Genomic DNA, 18250 nt, shown 5'->3' on the forward strand with positions numbered 1-18250 from the left:
TCAACCCATCAAGAGATAGCCCAGAGCTTCTTTTTTCTTTTTTTTTTGCTGGATGTAAGACTGAATTAATACAATCATACAATGTTTGCTTCAACTTTTATGACCAAATGGGTTTTATTTCACTGTCGCAGTTCTGCACCACAAAATACTCTCACATAACTGGAACATCCCCCTGGGTGCTGTCAGTGTCTACAAAGTCACTGTCTCATTCACTGTTAATAGAGCAGCTGCAGGCCGTTTCTCTTGATGACAGAGATTTTGAGGATACTTTTTCAACTTCTTAAAAGAAATGTCTTACATCACAGGCATACATTATGACAAGCTTTTTATTAAAAATAAAACAATTCAATTAAAATCAATAGACCTTTCTCAAAGCAGCCATATTGACATACAGTAGTTGTAAATGTTACTTCCTTCACAGGTGTGAGCTAAGATACTTATTAAGGCTTGAGCCTTTCCATTAAGCCAACATGCACAATTAAAAAAGTTAACTCCTGAAAATGTATTTTCTGTTTATTAAAGAGCTGGAGGGAGGGGGAGACCCCTGTTATTGAACAAACACAAGGGAGAGCGAGTGCATTCTCCGGCACCAGTACCTAACCCTAACCTCAGTAAAACTATGCCTAAACATAACCCATACCTAACCACTGTTGGACTAATGGGACATTGCGGTAGACTTTCCACTGCTGGTCCGGGCGGTGGGGGCTGCAGCGGCAGTTACCGGGGGGATGCCGGTCCTACCCTTGCGGCGGCGCCTGCCGCAGCAGTTCCGCAGCTGTTGCCGCTGGCGGAGAATGCACTCGCTCCTTCTGACAAACACTAAAGCAATGATTACGATTAGAATATAGAGCTTTAACCTTTTTAAACACATTTGTTTTTGTTTTAATAAAATGTTTTACTTAACCTACCTTTAATTTTCATTGGTTACACCTGTGTAGTGTGTAATGTTGGAAGTAATGACAACTATTTGTCAATATGGTTGCCATGAAAACCCAGCAAGCACGTCAGGACCTGGACCAATCAGTGACGTCTCGATTGGGGCCAGATCACAGCACATGTGGGGATGATCTTGACGTCATTACCAGGACGTCATATGGACTTTTTTGTTGCAAACTTCTAATACATTCTTCAATCAATCAATCTCCCTAATCGGGAGATAAGCAACCGTCAGGTTGCATGTAAAAATCGGCCTGATGGTGGCGCTAAATGGGACAGATCCATGTTGATGACATGACCCTAGACATAGTGTGTACCGCTTTGCGTGATTTTAGGGCAAAATCGGTAGAAGTAGTGTCCAAAAATGTGTTTGAAGAAATCGTCCTGATGGTGGCGCTAAATGGGACAGATCCATGTTGATGACATGACTGTAGACATACTGTGTACCACTTGGTGTGATTTTAGGGCAAAATCTGTCGGTGCAGTGTCCAAAAATGTGTTTGAAAAAATCGGCCTGATGGTGGCGCTATATGGGACAGATCCATGTTGATGACATGAGTCTTGACATACTGTGTAGCGATTTGCATGATTTTAGGGCAAAATTCGTAGGAGCAGCGTCCAAATTTGTTTTGCAAGAATCGGCCTCATGGTGGCGCTAGAAGAGGGCCATTTGAGAAATGAGGGGTGGAGGTTGTGGTTTAGCAGCCAAGGAGTGTGTGTGCAAAGTTTGGCATGGATAGGCAACGGTGGTGGAGATATGAGTAGGCCAAAAGTGTGACGTGACGTGACAGACAGATTGACTAACGGACTGACTGACAGCCGGTGGAGGTTTTGATAGTAACTGCGACTGACAGTCGCAACAAATCTTTAGAAAAAGGGGAACAATGTATGTAACATGTGTAGGTATACTGTCAGCTGCAATACCTGACGATGTTGCCAGTGTTGACCTCAATGGTCCAGGTGCACCTCAGGTTGTTATCATAAGGGAATGGATACCCAGGGGACAGGATGCGACCTGTGGACTCACCCTTGAAACTTCCACCACACTCTGCTGCACTCACAACACATGAATGCATGCACACACACACACACACACGCGCACACACACACACACACACACACACACACACACACACACACACACACACACACACACACACACACACACACACACACACACACACACACACACACACGCACACGCACACACGCACGCATACACAGAATTGTTTATTATATCCGTTCTCCACATTGCTCAGTGCCTTTTCATCCTCCTCACACACAACCCCACAACATTGTCATCGCATTCCCCAGACAGAGAAGAAGACCGAGAGAGGTTGACAATGAATGCATGAGAGAGATGGGAGGAAGACAATGCCACACGTTCACAGCTGCCGCATCGTACTAGTTCTCTTCGTTTTCTACCACCAGGTAATCGCAGGAACTGCGACAAAGACTTCTTGCTTGACCGGAGACACTTAGGAATGCAAAACCTGTTTTGTCTCTAATGCCCTGCTAATGAAGCCATTAATTAAGTTTACACACAGTGTACACAACAAATATCGTCTGGGCCTTGCACTGTGGCGCTGCAATGTCAATGATGGAAGTAATATCATATCCTCCAATCTATGGTGTATTTCCCCTGGTTATCATTTGGCTATCTATATTACAGAACAAACAGCACTTAATTAATGGGAAAATTGCATTAGATGTCCACAGTGCCTGGGCGATAATCAGCTTCAGAGAAGCAGCCAAATGTTAGACAGGAGCCTAGAGACGTGGCCTTGGAGAAATGTATGGACGCCCCACTTCTCATTCAACTCACAGAGACCAGGCTGACTATTAATATTGACCAATCAATAATCCAGCTCTGTTGAACAGTTAATCAATAGAGTGACAGAGCACCTTTTTTGTGATCAGCATCTGTGATCATATCGAACATACACTACTGCGGTGCCAAAGCTAATTTTTTCCCTTTGAGGAGGAAACCAGAGTTTCATTGAAAAAGGCAGCAGGACACGGTGGCATTTAAAGTGCAATTCTGCACATGTCCGGAATTTGTAAATCATTTTTTACCCTAATCCATCACTGCTAGACATCAGCATACAGACACTGCCTCACAACAACTTCCAGAATCGAGCAACGTGCAGGTAATAGCTTTATCATTTTTTTTGTCTCTTTCTCACGGCAGGCTCTGGATATGAAAGCACTGCTGCACTGTACATAGGCCTATGGCCACTCCTCCGTTGTGCTACCTACTTATACAAATTAATTACCTCCTGTGCACCTTCTTTGTGCTTCTAGAACATGATTGATCAATGGCATGTTAGTTAACATGTTTATATTACTGGGAGATCTAGTGACGCAGAATGCCATGAAAACTAAATTGTCATCCAAATCACTCCAAGGCAGCATTTAATCTAGTTTTGGATGCAGAACATTAACAGGGATCAATTATTCACAATAAAACATCATTTTATTTGTAGGCATTTGTATTCTCTGACAAAAATGACAAGGCATGCAGTTTTGCTCAACACAGCCCAATTAAGTGGAAATCATGTAGGACAAAATCCTCAGGATTAACACTGAGCATAGCAATGTTGACTGTGTACCTGGACAGAATAATAATATCAGCTGCCAAAGAGACAGCTAGGGAGACGGTGACAGAGAGGGTGACATAGGCAGTGGGAGAGAGAGAGAGAGAGAGAGAGAGAGAGAGAGAGAGAGAGAGAGAGAGAGAGAGAGAGAGAGAGAGAGAGAGAGAGAGGATTACCTATGCATGAGGGGAGATGGTTGTCCCATGCTCTTCTGTCTCCTGTCATGCACTTGAGTATGCCACTGCCGTGCAGGGTGTAACCTTGGTCACAGCCATACGTGATGGCACTGCCTGCAAAGTGACCCTGGTCGCTGACTTTGAACCCAAACTGCGGAACGCCTGGCTCGTCACAGTGGGAAAGCTCGAAGCCTGGAAAAATTCAGAAATGGGCCAAGAATTGGTGAAGGTGGCAGGGATGGGAATTATGGCGAGTAAATTAATATATTTAAATAACATTATTTTGTGGAAACATTATATATATATTTTTTAGGGGGGGGGGGGGGGGGGGGCTATTTGACAGGGACAATACAAAAAACGATTATCAAGTAATAAAAACAAACAACATCTTATTATATTATAGAAATGACTTAAAAACAGGAACAGTGTGTGTGCTGCTCAGATCCAAACATTTTTTTTAATAAGTTGATAAATTGTTTTATGTATTGTCCCTGTCAAATAAACACGCACACACGCACTCACACACACACACACACACACACACACACACACACACACACACACACACACACACACACACACACACACACACACACACACACACACACACACACACACACACACCGTAAATACATATTTTAAGACCAATATTCTGAGGAATGTTAACAGCCCTAATGGGAATGGGGTGGACTCAAAGAACAGTTTATATCTTCTTACATTCCAAGAGAGCACACACACACACACACACACACACACACACACACACACACACACACACCATTTGCCAGCATTTAAAACTGGAAGTTACCCTGGGGAGTTGCCATAATCCCCTTTTATCTGTATTGTGAAGACTTATTGATTGAGTAATGGGAATTAATTTCCGGTTGAACACAGATGAGGAGTGGACTTAAAGTCCCATTATATTACTTGGTAATAAAATACTCTTTCTGGATAGAGAACACAATTAGGCCTCCACAATTAAGTGTTCAATTGAGTGTGGACATTTACCAGGAGTGAGAAATAGTGCAGCCATTCGTAGTGGTTCTGTGCGAGACGGAACAAAATAAAATAAAATAAATGCACACAAACAAGAAAATGTTCCAATAACTCTTTAACTCGCTGTGGTTGATCTTGACCGTGGCCTTTGTCTTGTTCAGGCAGTAAATGTAAAGGAGTTCTGCTATGCGGCAACACCGACCACATAAAAACCCGGCAGCGCTGATTTATTCTCCCCTCTCGCGGCGAGTCCCTTGCCCATGCCAGATGTTATGGCAGTATTACAAGTGTCATGCCCAGTATAAATCTCTGATGGTTACTGCTCACATTTAGAAAATTACCTCAGCACTTTTTGTAGAAGAGTCATGAAAACATGATCAGATTTCATGTTCAGACAAGATTTAAGTTGCCCACAGAGATCCCTCCCCCTGCCCTACTTGCTTTTCAGTCAAACCTCTCGGGCTAAAGAAAAATGGCAATTTATTCTGGTTGGAAAGACCCAGTAAAACTGAGCAGCAGAGAGAAGGAGCCATTTACCTTGCGCACTTGTTGGAAAGGTCAAACTGAAGATGAATTGTAATTATGTAAGACTTAATTATGAGCAAGTGTATAATTGTGAATGCAATTTGTAATTAAACCATCATTTGCACTGAATGAGGTTGCATTTAAATTCTGAAGCCTTTTTTTTTGCTCCTGAGTACATAATGATTTTCTGTAACATACAGTTTTCTGCATTACTGGCTAGATCAGTGCCCGTTGGGCACAAGCAAGTCAGGGACGGCAGGGGAAGCAGCTAAGAACATAGGCAAAAATCTGAGCTATCCGGGTTCAAAAGTTGGAGTCTGTAGAACCAACCGTGTGCTTGAGACCCCAGACATGCTTACTCGATTACTCGTTATGTGAAAGTCCTATGACGTCTATGACGTCTGACATCATACATAATTCCTTTATGCCCATATATGGAGATCCCTGTCTGTAGAACCAAACATGTGCTGTGAGACCCTAGACATGCGTCGGTGTGTGTCAGTATCTGTCTTTCAGTCCTTGTCCCCTTTTATGGGCATATTGGTTGGATCGGCGGTTCTACTGAAATGTTTTGTTTTGTACAACTGTACATCAGGGATCTCCATATATGGGCATACAAGGGTCAAGGACGGAATGTGACGTCACAATGTGATGTCACAGATATCCAGGTTCCAGGGTTTGATCTTTGAAGAGGTGATGTCACAACAATGTGATGTCACAATGTCAACAATGTGTCAACAGCTACTATAAACATTGAGGCGTTACAGACAAGATAAGAATATACGGACAAGATGTGATGTTTTTCATAGTTAACTGCGACCTACGGTCACAATAATAATAAATCAATCTTTTCATGCCACATTCCACACATTAAAGGTGCCCCACCATGAATTTCAAATTTTTAATTTTTTTCTTGTTTTTTGGTCTTCCCAGTGTCTCTTCCAGCCGAAAAAAAAAAAACATTCATTAACTCTAAGCCTTGCCTTTCATTTCAGTGATTTTCTGAATGGGTGTGTCTGAACGGTACTCTTTTTAAATCGGCCCCATGTTATGTCACAGGGGGCTTATTTCCTAGGGTGGAACCATGAGGTAAAGTGGTACTAAAATTGGAACGATACAGAGAAGATTATGATTGACTCTACATGGTTCTCATCGTGGTTCTCTAATATTCTCTGTATCGTTCCAATTTTAGCCCAAAGACAGCGCCCCGTTGCCAACAAAGGACATTTTGGTATTGCATCTGAAACGGCTTGGAATTAGAGACAGACAGAACATGACATTTCAATATCCGAGTGTTTGTTTAGGCTAAAACCTGTATAAAACCGTATTATGGACCAATATTTATATAAAATATATATTTTGAAAAGCATGGTGGGGCCCCTTTAAAACTCACTGAACGCCGTAAACGCACTATACGTCTTTGATCTGTAGTGCCATATACGCACTTTACGTCTTTTTAATTAATCAAAAGTTTTATCTTTCATAACATAATTGTAATTTCAAAAAAATCGCTCTAAACGTTAGACGTTAGCCTCCGTGACCGGAGCGACCGGACCGATTTGACTGTAGCACCGGTGAACACAGTCCGACGGGAAAACCGGTATAACCGAACATTGGTTCCGGCCACCTTAACGTTAATAATAAACGTTCGTTTATACACTTCCCGTGCTTCCCAGACGAAGTATAAGTACTCATTCGAAAGCTAAAAATGCCACCGTTCTATTCATTCGGCGATAGCCCTTGATAGCGATCGCCAGGGCTCGGAAGTGTTATAGCATGTTAGCAAAAAGGCCTGGCCAAAATGTAAACAACTAGACCCCGATCAAAAAAAAAGGGACATGTCTCTTCCTTCTTCTATTTGTCAATCAGATAGTAGGAGAACACCACCTGGTGGTTTTCAAAGGCCATTGCACTCTAGAGAACACAGAGTCCCATTGACAGCATAAACATATCATAATGATCAAGACATCTTACACATGTTCTATTGAAGCCCAAATCTAATGATAGGATATATATATATAAATATACATTTTTTCCTTTGTAAGAGGAGTAGTGTGGCTTTCGATAGAAGCATAGATTTATATATGTAATTTAAGTACAAAATATGATTTTGGCCCCCATAAAAAGGTAAAATTAAACAAAATGGATGGCACCAGTTTTGTAGATTTTTAATAAAGGGTGGCATTCAGTGAGTTTTAAATGTGTTAAGCCAATGGGTCGGGTTGGCCTATGAGGAAAACCGATGACTAAGGGCCATTCACACTGAGCACTTTATAGTTACTGTGAACTATGTCATCCACTTTTGGATGACATAGTTAAAACAATATTCTTACAGTTATATTTATAATTGTAGTGCTCACAGTGTGAATGTCCTTTAACCCCTTATACTTTCTCACATCTAAAAACACCATTTTGATCTTGGCTATTTTCACTAACTATGCTGAATTCTACCAAACACCACCCTCCTGGAATCCCCGAAAACTTCCCTGAAAGGACATTCAGGTGAAATACAGAAACACTTTAAATTGGACTGCAAAATGCAGTGTCACCACATCCTTTCTCTCGTCATACTAATGGCTAAGAAACAGTTACAGTACCAACAATACACACCCATGCAGCTAACCAATTAGGGAAGAACAAAAGCCATTTTATTACTGCACCACGAACAGCAATGACCCACACTTCCTGCACACACATAAACATACTGTACATATACAGACAAATGCAATATGCACAGACCGAAACTCACACAGAAAGTATTTCAGACAATCCCAAATATAATTCGCCTCTTAACAAGACGCGGTCAGGCAGGTGTAAATGCTAATTGCAGTGGAGGAACAGGGAGAAGGGGAGTGTTACAGGGGGAGAAAGATAGAGACGCAAGAGAGAAAAGTAATTTTCCTCCCGATTTGCCGCTGAGGCACCATGCTGTTTTTAATGGATACTCTGGCAGCAGAAGATACAACAAGGCAGAGAGGGTCAATTAAAACGTCGTTTAAAATTTGGGTCCTTTGAAATCTGTGGGGAGAGTATGTTTCTCCATTTGGGCTTCTGACTTACTATAGTAGATGAGCCTGAACCCCTCTCCAGTTGCCTCCTGGTCAGATTGGAACTCGAGCCACAGATGGTTGGAAGTGCTGGTAAGGCAGAGACCCTGCATGGATGTCCCCGTGTACGTGCCTAGGACTGGGGCCACACTATCCTTGCCGTCGTACACCTGGTGAGGGATGGACATTGGACAAGTATTTTGAAGGGGTTAGTGGTCAAGGGAGTCATTTATGACAGGGGTCTTCAACGTTTTCAGGCCAAGGACCCCTTAGTTGAGAGAGAGATGAAGCAGGGACCCCCACAATCTGTTCATAGATTCCATATAGTGTCATTGTTTGACAGCACGATCATGAGTGTATTTTGGATTCATGTCAATGTGTGTTTTCAGATATTTAACCACTTGAACTGTCAATACTTAATAAACTTGACCTTTCACTCTGTACTTAATCTGCTCTTCTCCCCCTCTACACCAAAGCTCTTTGCCGAAAATAGCCGATCTACAAGCTCACAACGCCTCGCAGCGCATGTATTTCTTGTTGCAGTGAATATTATCAGTAATTGACAATAAACTTAGTAGTTCCCTGGCAACGCAATCCCGCAATTTACACAATTTTCTATCAGCACTCAACGATAGATGAATAGCATGAGCAGCATGCTTTGTGTCTTGTATACCAAGTATTTCATGTGTTTTATATACAGTATCTCCTCCACTGCAAAGCAATATGCAAAATAAGATTTGTTTGTATTGATTTGGTATCATGCATCTGTACAGCTGGATCAACAAGACAAATGCTGGAGCACATGAACTATTGACAAAACAGTGTCTGGAGATTTCTTCTTTTTTACTCATATCTATTTTCCTCTCCTGAGGATCATACGAATGCAATAGTGCATTCAACAACAAATCAATTTAGGACAGTTGTTGGCAGCGCTGTGAGAATATTCTTTGTCCACTTGGAAATGCATGAATATGGTTACAGTTTAAATGTCCTTTATTTTATATGGCTAACAGAGAAACTGGTAGGAATACAACACAGCCTTTTATCTCTGTTACTGTGTGTTCTGTGTTGTGTATGTTTTCATGTTTAATAATACTGGATCTACTATTACATTCCTCTTAGAGCCGCATCCCACTTCCACGCCCATTTCGCCTCCACTTCAACTCATAGCTAGATCAGATGTAGGGAGAACGTAGGGAATAATACAGCCCATAACTCTATCATTGGCCCCCCGTTGCCATGGTGACCGGTGATTGGCTCGTATTCCCAGCTATGGGACCGGCGGATCCAATTTCAACCGAGGGGGCGTAGCCAGAACACACACACACACACACACACACACACACACACACACACACACACAGCCCCTAGAGAGCAGTGAAGTGCGTCCGGCGGTCAAATATGTCCGACCGGAAACGTGCTGCGGCACAATAGTTCCGCCACAATAGTTCCCCCCCCAAAAAAACTTTTTTTTTTTAACTTTTTTTTTTTTAACATTTTTTTTTTAATTTTTTTTTTTTTTTTTTTTACTTTTCTTTTTTTTTTATTTTTTTACTTTTTTTATTTTTTTTTTTAACTAGATGTGAGCGGCCCGAAGGGCCGCGACCCTCTAGTAATTATAGAACATGCTCAAAGTGCATGCTGTATACATATAGTACACAATAACATTACGTGTTATACAACAAGCCATTAAAAACAAGCCACTTAAAACTTTATCTAAATCTTTATCTAAATTAAGAATGCTTATTTAATTCTTAAATCTGAAACACAAACAGTGTAAGGAAAGTCTGCTTTTCCACCTTTTTTCGGCCAAGAGTATTGTTATTTTAAAACATTTTCTCCAAACGATAATGGCCTAGGCTCTAGTGTAACAGAATACATGTTTTGTTTTTTCTTTTTTCTTTTTAGATTACTGTCCAAACATCTCCATAACCTCAAATACATCATTAACATCACAGCAATAAACTGTGAGGAATGGGGATTAAGCCTAACATACTTTAACATTTCCATTCCGTAGAGTGTAACTGAACAGTGTTATCACAGCTACAGGATGGTACATGCAGAAATGGCTGAAATGCCCCTGGACGAGACAATAAATCACATACTGACCCAGCTAGAGGTTGCACTATGGTTGACATTTGTCTTGACCTCGTGAAAAAGCAATATGTTTTATCTGATGGGTTACATGTAAGAGATGGCATACATGGGGTACAAGGTTTTCTCTTTCTTTGTATTTACCCATGTTTTACACCCACACATACACCCACACATATTTATATCACTTAGTTCCACACAGATCTCAACACAAGGACATCCCAGGACCCCGGTATTGACCCCATTTGGAATTAAAATCTGTTTTTTGATAAACCACAAGGAGAAGTGAATCCCCAATTCTCAAAGAATTACCTTGAGAATATCTCCTTGTGCAAGTTGGAAGGTAGCAGCAGTGATGTTGATGCCTTTGCCTGTCTGGACCTTGATACTGTAGACACATTCATGACTGTTGTCATAGCTCATTGGATAGTTGGGCGACAAAAGAACTCCCTCATTGTTGGAAACGGTTGATCCGCACTCAGCTGCAAGAAAGAGAATACACAGAGAGATGGCAGAATCAGTTACACAACACGATTGCTAGCAAACAAAAAGCTGCATTGACTGGGTTTAGAACCACAAATAGACTTTATATGACTAAAGTCTTGAAAGATAAGGACGATTTAAATTCATTACAAAGATAATCTGAATTACTAATTCATTCACCTGTTGCTCCTTTTATTATCATAATAGTTGTGCATTGCTGCACCAAAACACATTACTAATTTCTAAGATTTACCCTGCGGGCTATCTTGTGCCATGCCAGGGCAAAACTGGAGAGGATTACTTTCTAAGATGAACTGCTTTGAAGCAACAAGCCAAAAGAAAATTATGGGCTTTGAAAAAAGCAACTATATAGTATGTACTGAACTCTTAGATTTCTTGCAAGCTTTATGTAAACCAAACTCATTAACCATGCAAGTGAATTGCTGCAAGTTAGAGGCTCAACATAAATAGTTTTTATTGCTATCCAAGCTCTATTGTCTTGTAATATTCATGCCATCAGTAGTACTTTTTCCACCATGGGATGCAGCAGAGCCAAGGGTTAGTATATGTAGATACACAAAGCACTACAGTACATCAGAGGCTCTGGTAATAATATTAGTTCATATCGCTGGATGCCTTGACTATCAAATTATCTCTGTACTCAGCTCTTAAGATGTGCAAGTGATCAAATTTAGTTTCTGATGGGGAAAGAGCAAGCGACATATGAACACTCCCTGGTCACCCCTGGTGCATGGCCCTTTCATAGAAAAGAGAGCAGCTAAGCTAAATTTAGCTCTAATAATCATCTAACACCATGCAGTCTACCAGGGGGAAGTCTGATTACATCAAGTTCCTCACGGTGTCTAGACAGTCATTTAAAACAAATTCAGATCTGCAGCAGATTAGCTGACAATGTAAATCCTGCTATATCCCTGCTACACATACAGTATACACAAGGACCAAAGAAAACAGAATGAAAGCAGCTGACCACGTACCCACACACCTTGGCAGAGGTGCACTCCATATACGGCGGCCACCTCCCAAGCACCCAATCTCCCGAGCCCCCTGCAGGCGATAGCCCGTGTTGCAGTAGAACGCCAGTGAATCGCCAATTCCAAACTTTGAACCCGTATGCCAACCAAACTGGGGAGTTCCAGGGTCCTCGCAAGGTTCAAGGTCATACTCTATGAATATAGAAATCATCAGTAAAAAAATAAATAATAATACAGTAGCAGTGAGTAGCAATATACAATATATTGACTCACACTCATTTAATATGAGCATATTACGACCATGGTCAATTAAAGGTCATAGGAGGTTAGGACCTGCATTCTAATGAGGCAATCTATAGATGCTAATTGCAAAACACACAGGGACACGTGCACACACACACACACACACACACACACACACACACACACACACACACACACACACACACACACACACACACACACACACACACACACACACACACACACACACCCTCATGATGATTTAATGAATATTCATGGCTGCACAAGTTATGCTTCACTTCAGCTAACAGCAGGAAAACATTTAGGCAGATTGGTCATAAAGAAAACCTCCTTTCACACACTCCCACATTCTGTCAGTTTCATTCTTTCTCCGCTTTTCTCTCTCCCTTTCTGCCCACCACATTACCCCTCATCATAACCAATTTCCATCTGTCTCATCTTTCAGTACCTCCCTCCTTCTGCCTCTCATCTCCACCTTTCTTTTCCTCTCTTTGTATATTCCACCCTTTCCTTTTGTAGCTCCCTCCCTCTCCCTTCGCCTCTCTCCTCCATCTCCCCTCCTTCCCCTGCTCTTGCCCTGTCTATGCTGTTGAGTCCTGGTTGTCTTTTGATGTCCATGCCCATCAAAGACAGACAGCTTCTACCTGGCCGGCCTCTTTTTGTCTCTTTAATATCCTTCCTCTGATTGGCACAGCTCAAGGCCCAGTTTGACCCCGCACCCATTCTGACTGTCAAATCACTCCTTGCATGTTGCTTTACAGTATGTGCACTTTACTGGGAGTTAGCACTTTTTATCTTATCACCCATGACGTCTCTCTCTATTCCCAGTCTCTCTGCTCAACCAACACATCCCTTTTCCTGCATTCCTCCCTGCCCAGCCCTCTCTCCTCTCACAGTGCTCATCTCTTAATTTTTTATTACACTATTAATAATCTTTTCTCTGTACAGCCCTCCCTTAAACCCGCATTTTCACCATGCCTGCCCTCTCTCAGTGTTTTGTTTATGTAGGTTTTTTTTCCCACCTGAGAAGGAAATGTTGAATCCTTGTAGCGATATGGAGAAGTCAGAAATGAAGCGCAGCTGGGCCTTGAAATTCCCATATAGGCCGGCATTAACCGGGGCCGGGCGCTCAGAACCGGTGAGCCGTGCAAGGGGCTGTGCGAAGCTGCCATTCTCCGTGATCAGAAGGTAGTCATGGTGATCCTCCAGGTGGAAGGAGTGGAATGTGAACTGGACACCTTTAATAGGAGTAAAAATAATTGAATAGCACAAGGAATACAGTATGCAAGCGCCACAGGAAAATGTCCTAACACTGGCTTTTCTGTGATTCTTACGGGTAAAAGAAATTACAGGTTTGTGATCTGTTACGTAAGGATTACAAAGGTCATTAAAAAAAGGAGCAAAATGTGATCATTTCAAACTACTCTGTTGTTAAAAAGAAAATGGTGTGGTTATTCTGTATAAAAAAGGAAAATTTAAAATGTATGGAGATACAGGATTTGTCAACAAACACCATTTTTTTTTTTTTTTGGTTAATTAAGAAATACCAGGGCTGCTAACTGTCTGTGGTATAGAACATTTCAGAGTGAGAGTGATACTGATATGATCACTGAAACTGTAGATCTGTAGGAGAGAATACAACTTTATTGGACAACAAGAGCTGTAAAACCTTATCTTCAACCTCACTGTAGGACGCCTTTGAGGAAACAGAGGTGTTAGGCCATTCATCGTGATGATAAGATCAATTTGTACTAGAATAAGTATATACTGTGGTGTTTTAGTTGGCACTTTGGAGAACTAAAATAAACAGGGCTTCTAGAGAGGGAGGATAAGAAAAGGGCACGTCGGGGCGCTGTTTGCTTTTCAGATGGTAACGAGAAGATTGGCAAGTGGACCAGGTCAGAGAACAGATCATATAAAGTTGCTGTATGAGACTGTGATAATGAAATAACATAATGTTATGCTGCTTCAGTTATTTAAATCCCTACACTGGCTCCCTGTGTGCCAAATAATTGATTTCAAAGAACTACTGTTGGTCTATAAAGCTTTGAATGGATTAGGGCCAAAATACATTTCTGTTCTTGTACGATATCATGAACCATCCAGAACTCTCAGGTCATCAGGTCTTTCTGTCCCTAAAACCAAAAATAAACGTGGGGAAGCACAAAGCAGCATAACGTTTTTATGCACCACACATCTGGAACAAACTGCAAGTCTACTGCCACTCTTATTTTCTAGTTCTAACTACTAAACAACTAAGGGCCTTTCTGTTTGCTGCTGCCTTTGATTCAGTTATTTTTTATTTTCTTCTATTTTCTTTTCTATTCTGCACTGTAACTATCTATACATTTTCACACTTTTGTTTCATGCATCCTAATGTCATGTCAAACTAACGGGTCCATTTGGTTCCATTTGTACACTGTCAGAGTTAAGGGGAGACCTTGAAATTAAAAAAGTTTGAGAAACACTAGTCTAAAGCACATTGATTGCCTTGTTGTTGAAATAAAACTGCCTTGCTTTGCCAACTATCCCACAACTCCAAAAATGAAGACATCTTGGGGGGGCACACCCCACCAAATAGAATCATGCCCCATAAACACCTCTATAAAACCTCAATTTTCCACCTCAGGAACAGTGCCAAACTCTGCCCCAAACTCACCCTGCCTAATGCTGAAAAACTGGTCCATGCCTTTGTCTCCTCCAGGCTGGATTACTCAAACACACTACTCATCGGGATCCCTAACAAGAGCCTGCAGAGGCTTCAATACAGTACATTCAAACCAGCGCTGCTAGGATCCTGAAGAGAGTGTGAAAATTTGACCACATTACACCCATGCTCTGTTCACTTCACTGGCTCCCCATCACCTTCAGGACTGAATACGAGATCTCCCTCTCTTCTGACTCATTAGTGCATCCACTGCAATGCATCCCCCCTACCTCAAAACACTTCTCAAACCAAAACCCTCCACTCGAAACCTTCGCTCGCCCCCATGACCAATCTCCGCACCATGGGCGACCGGGCATTCTGCTCCACTGCCCCACGCATGTGGAATGCCCTCCTAGATGATTTGAGTATATTGAGGGGCTTCTCAGTATACTACAGATGCTTTTAAAAACTTTTTAACAAAGCATTTGCTTTGTTAAAGTCTTTTTGTTTCTAGGTCTTTTACCCTATGCCTTAATCTTTTTTTTTTTATCACATTTTTGCTCAAGAAGGGTCTTATGTTGTTGTTGCCGAATGTTTTTTTTTGTCTTGCCTTTGTTAATTTTTTATGCCATTGTTTTTAAATTTTTGATTTACAAAAATGTAATGTGAGTTACAAATAAAATGTATTATTATTATTATTAATACAACTGTGATACTGAGGGATGCTTAATGAGCGAGCAACAGACAATGTCACGGATGTTCATTAAATATAGCTATACATTTGATCATGTTGTCAAAACAAACCCACGCAAAACCAACCCACACCTATCTCTGAACCAGCTGAACCGCAGTGAACACACTGCAAACAGACGAGAGTACCACATGAATCAGTGCCCAGAGTGCAGATATTTGTCATTATAAAACCCCAGTCAACAGGAAGCCAAATGGATTGTTTCATGTCAAACACAGCCAATAATCTAGAGACATGCTCTAAAGCCTAATCAATAGCAGATTGAGCACACTCCTTTTTCATCCTATGATGTATGATGTCTTTATTATTTGACATGGATAATTACAAGATTGGACTGGGTCCAAATGAAAAAGTAAATGTCTTAACCAACTTAATTAAAGGGCAAACATAATTGGCTAATCTAAAAAAAAAAAAAGAGCCTAACATGCCAGACGAAAATAGCGGATCTACAAACAAAGCTCACACTGCGTCACATTGCTTGATGTTGACTTGTGATTTCCCCCAATGTTCGCCTACCGCCATACCCAGAATAGGGATGCTAGGGTTTATGTGGTTAATGCATTGACTCCTACCTTTGCCATGGCTGACTTCTACAGTCCAGGTACAGTTCAGGGAGCTGGGGTACAGCTCTGGGTAGCCTGGTGAGAGGATAATTCCTCCAGGTCCTCTGATGTCCCCACCACATGACGCTGAGCAGAAAGGGAAGATGGCAAAATGATAATTGCAGCAAAAAAACTTAGATAATTTATTCATCTGAAGACAAAGTAAAACATGATTGATTGATTGAATACCTTATTAACTGTTTGCAAAAAGTACAGAGGTATATAATTACACAATAAAGCTAAAAGGATAACACAAAAAGCTCTGAGGGCTTGTTTCCATTGTGGTCCTATGTATTCAATTAATCAAGATTAGATAAGATGGACCTTTATTGATCACCATGAAATACATGTGATTTTGTCAACTCAAGTATTTAAATTTCTCACTACATTGGACGTAGCGCGTGGAAGGAACACGTTATTCCAACCAGTTCCTTTCCCCTCCATCAGGTGCCCCGGCTAACCAGTGGACGGCCCCAACGCCCACAGCGTCCCCCGGAGGGGATCGAACGCAGGACCTTCTAGCAATGAAGTGACAACGCTACCGACAGCGCCACCGTGACCCCTATTTTTTCCTTCTTGTAAACACAACACTGCATTATCAAAGGTCAAAAATCTGCGAGACATTCATACATATATTTATTCATTCATTCATTTTTTATCCATTTACCCACACCTTTGTGCTATGAATATATAATTTATAAATAATAATTCATTATTTACAGTTCTTTCATCCCAATACACTAAGAGGATTAAGGTATGAGGCTTAAAGTTTACTGAAACTTCAAAGAGACAGGAATGGTCGTCCCAATGCAAGACTTACTTGAAAATTGCCAAAGGATGGTGGTCAGTGAATACGTGACAGGTAGGCTACTTATAGTCAATGACCACCGGCCATCTCTAAAGGGGGTGTGAGTGAAAGATTTCTGTAAAAATACATGTTAAATAGCTCTAGTCTGATAGCAATCAGTAACAGGGGTCTTCCCATCTCTAGTTCTTTAGCCATCAGAAAATACATTTTCAGGTCGGGATACCAATTTATCCGATCAGGAGAGAACTCTTCCTGGAAACAGAACAAACAAGTCTAATTGGAAGTTATGAAAGAAAACAATGAGCAGACATAAAATTGAAGCTGATATTATCATTGTGGAGTTCTCTCTCCCGATAGTATAAAATGTACTGTATATCCCCATACTGAATATATATTTTCTAAAGAGCTGCAGAGAGAGGGACACCTCTTGTTACTGAAGAAACACTGCTATAACTTTTTAACAATTTAACCTTTTTTTTAAACAATAAAATATCACCTATCACCTTTAAGTCTGCTGCACCGCACAAATTAGTTATAAAGTAGTTCTAAGTTACAACTAAATATTTATGCAAGCCATTAGGCAGCACTAACATCTACTTACAAGGGAGACCGTTTGACATAATCAATGAATTAATTAAATATAACAAACTACCCCGTCCTCGCTAACACACTTTGCCAGATAGATTACATCCATTGGATATTTATGATAATGTTGACATTTACAGCTAAATATTCAAGGAAATAATTCAACATGGTCAATGCTGCGGGATTAAAACATTAGTGTAATGGTTTTATCATTCAACATAGCAGCACATTTACCGCTGCTTTTGGAGACAACGGGGACGGATCGGTTGAGTCGTATGCAATGTATTCATTTATGTCATTTTCTTTTAGCAATATTTTTTTTAAATCCCCTTTTGCGGTTAAGCCAATAGCCCCTTGTAGTCCGTTGTCAGTGCTGAGCCCTACTGGTTGATCTGTAAGGGAGGGTTACTTGGTACCACATACGGTAAATACCTAGATACCTCATTCGCCGCTGCAGTTCAATGGACCGACATGTATCACGGGCGGGAGGGCAGCTTCCGCGTGCGTCACAGAAACGGAAGTTCGGTAGGCCAGCGTGATCTAGGTAGGTCATCATAGGCAGGTAGGGGGGGGGGGGTCTTTTTGTAACCCAGGGTGCGTTTGAATAAACAAACGACCAGAGTGCACACCAGTGCCCTCAGTTCCAACTGTATATCCGAACCCACCCCCACACCTACCTCTGATTGGCCTACCTAGATCACACTGGGCCTACCGAACTTCAGTTTCTGTGACACACGCGGAAGCTGC

At 41.3% G+C, this 18250-nt stretch overlaps 1 protein-coding gene across 1 annotated transcript in view; it reads right to left on the reverse strand.

Moving 5' to 3' along the window:
- The window catches only part of LOC308309097 (CUB and sushi domain-containing protein 3-like), a gene marked incomplete at both ends in the record, with an annotated part of 377797 nt that overhangs the window by 203709 nt on the left and 155838 nt on the right, over positions 1-18250 (reverse strand). Inside the window, 7 exons of the mRNA XM_080754567.1 lie at positions 1861-1987; positions 3710-3901; positions 8291-8447; positions 10684-10853; positions 11850-12038; positions 13133-13348; positions 16081-16197. Of these exons, the coding sequence (XP_080610693.1) occupies positions 1861-1987; positions 3710-3901; positions 8291-8447; positions 10684-10853; positions 11850-12038; positions 13133-13348; positions 16081-16197 (1168 nt within the window). The remainder of the gene's footprint in view (positions 1-1860; positions 1988-3709; positions 3902-8290; positions 8448-10683; positions 10854-11849; positions 12039-13132; positions 13349-16080; positions 16198-18250) is intronic.

Source organism: Nannobrachium achirus, assembly GCF_963921795.1.
Source record: "Nannobrachium achirus genome assembly, chromosome: 2".
NCBI lineage: Eukaryota > Metazoa > Chordata > Actinopteri > Myctophiformes > Myctophidae > Nannobrachium > Nannobrachium achirus.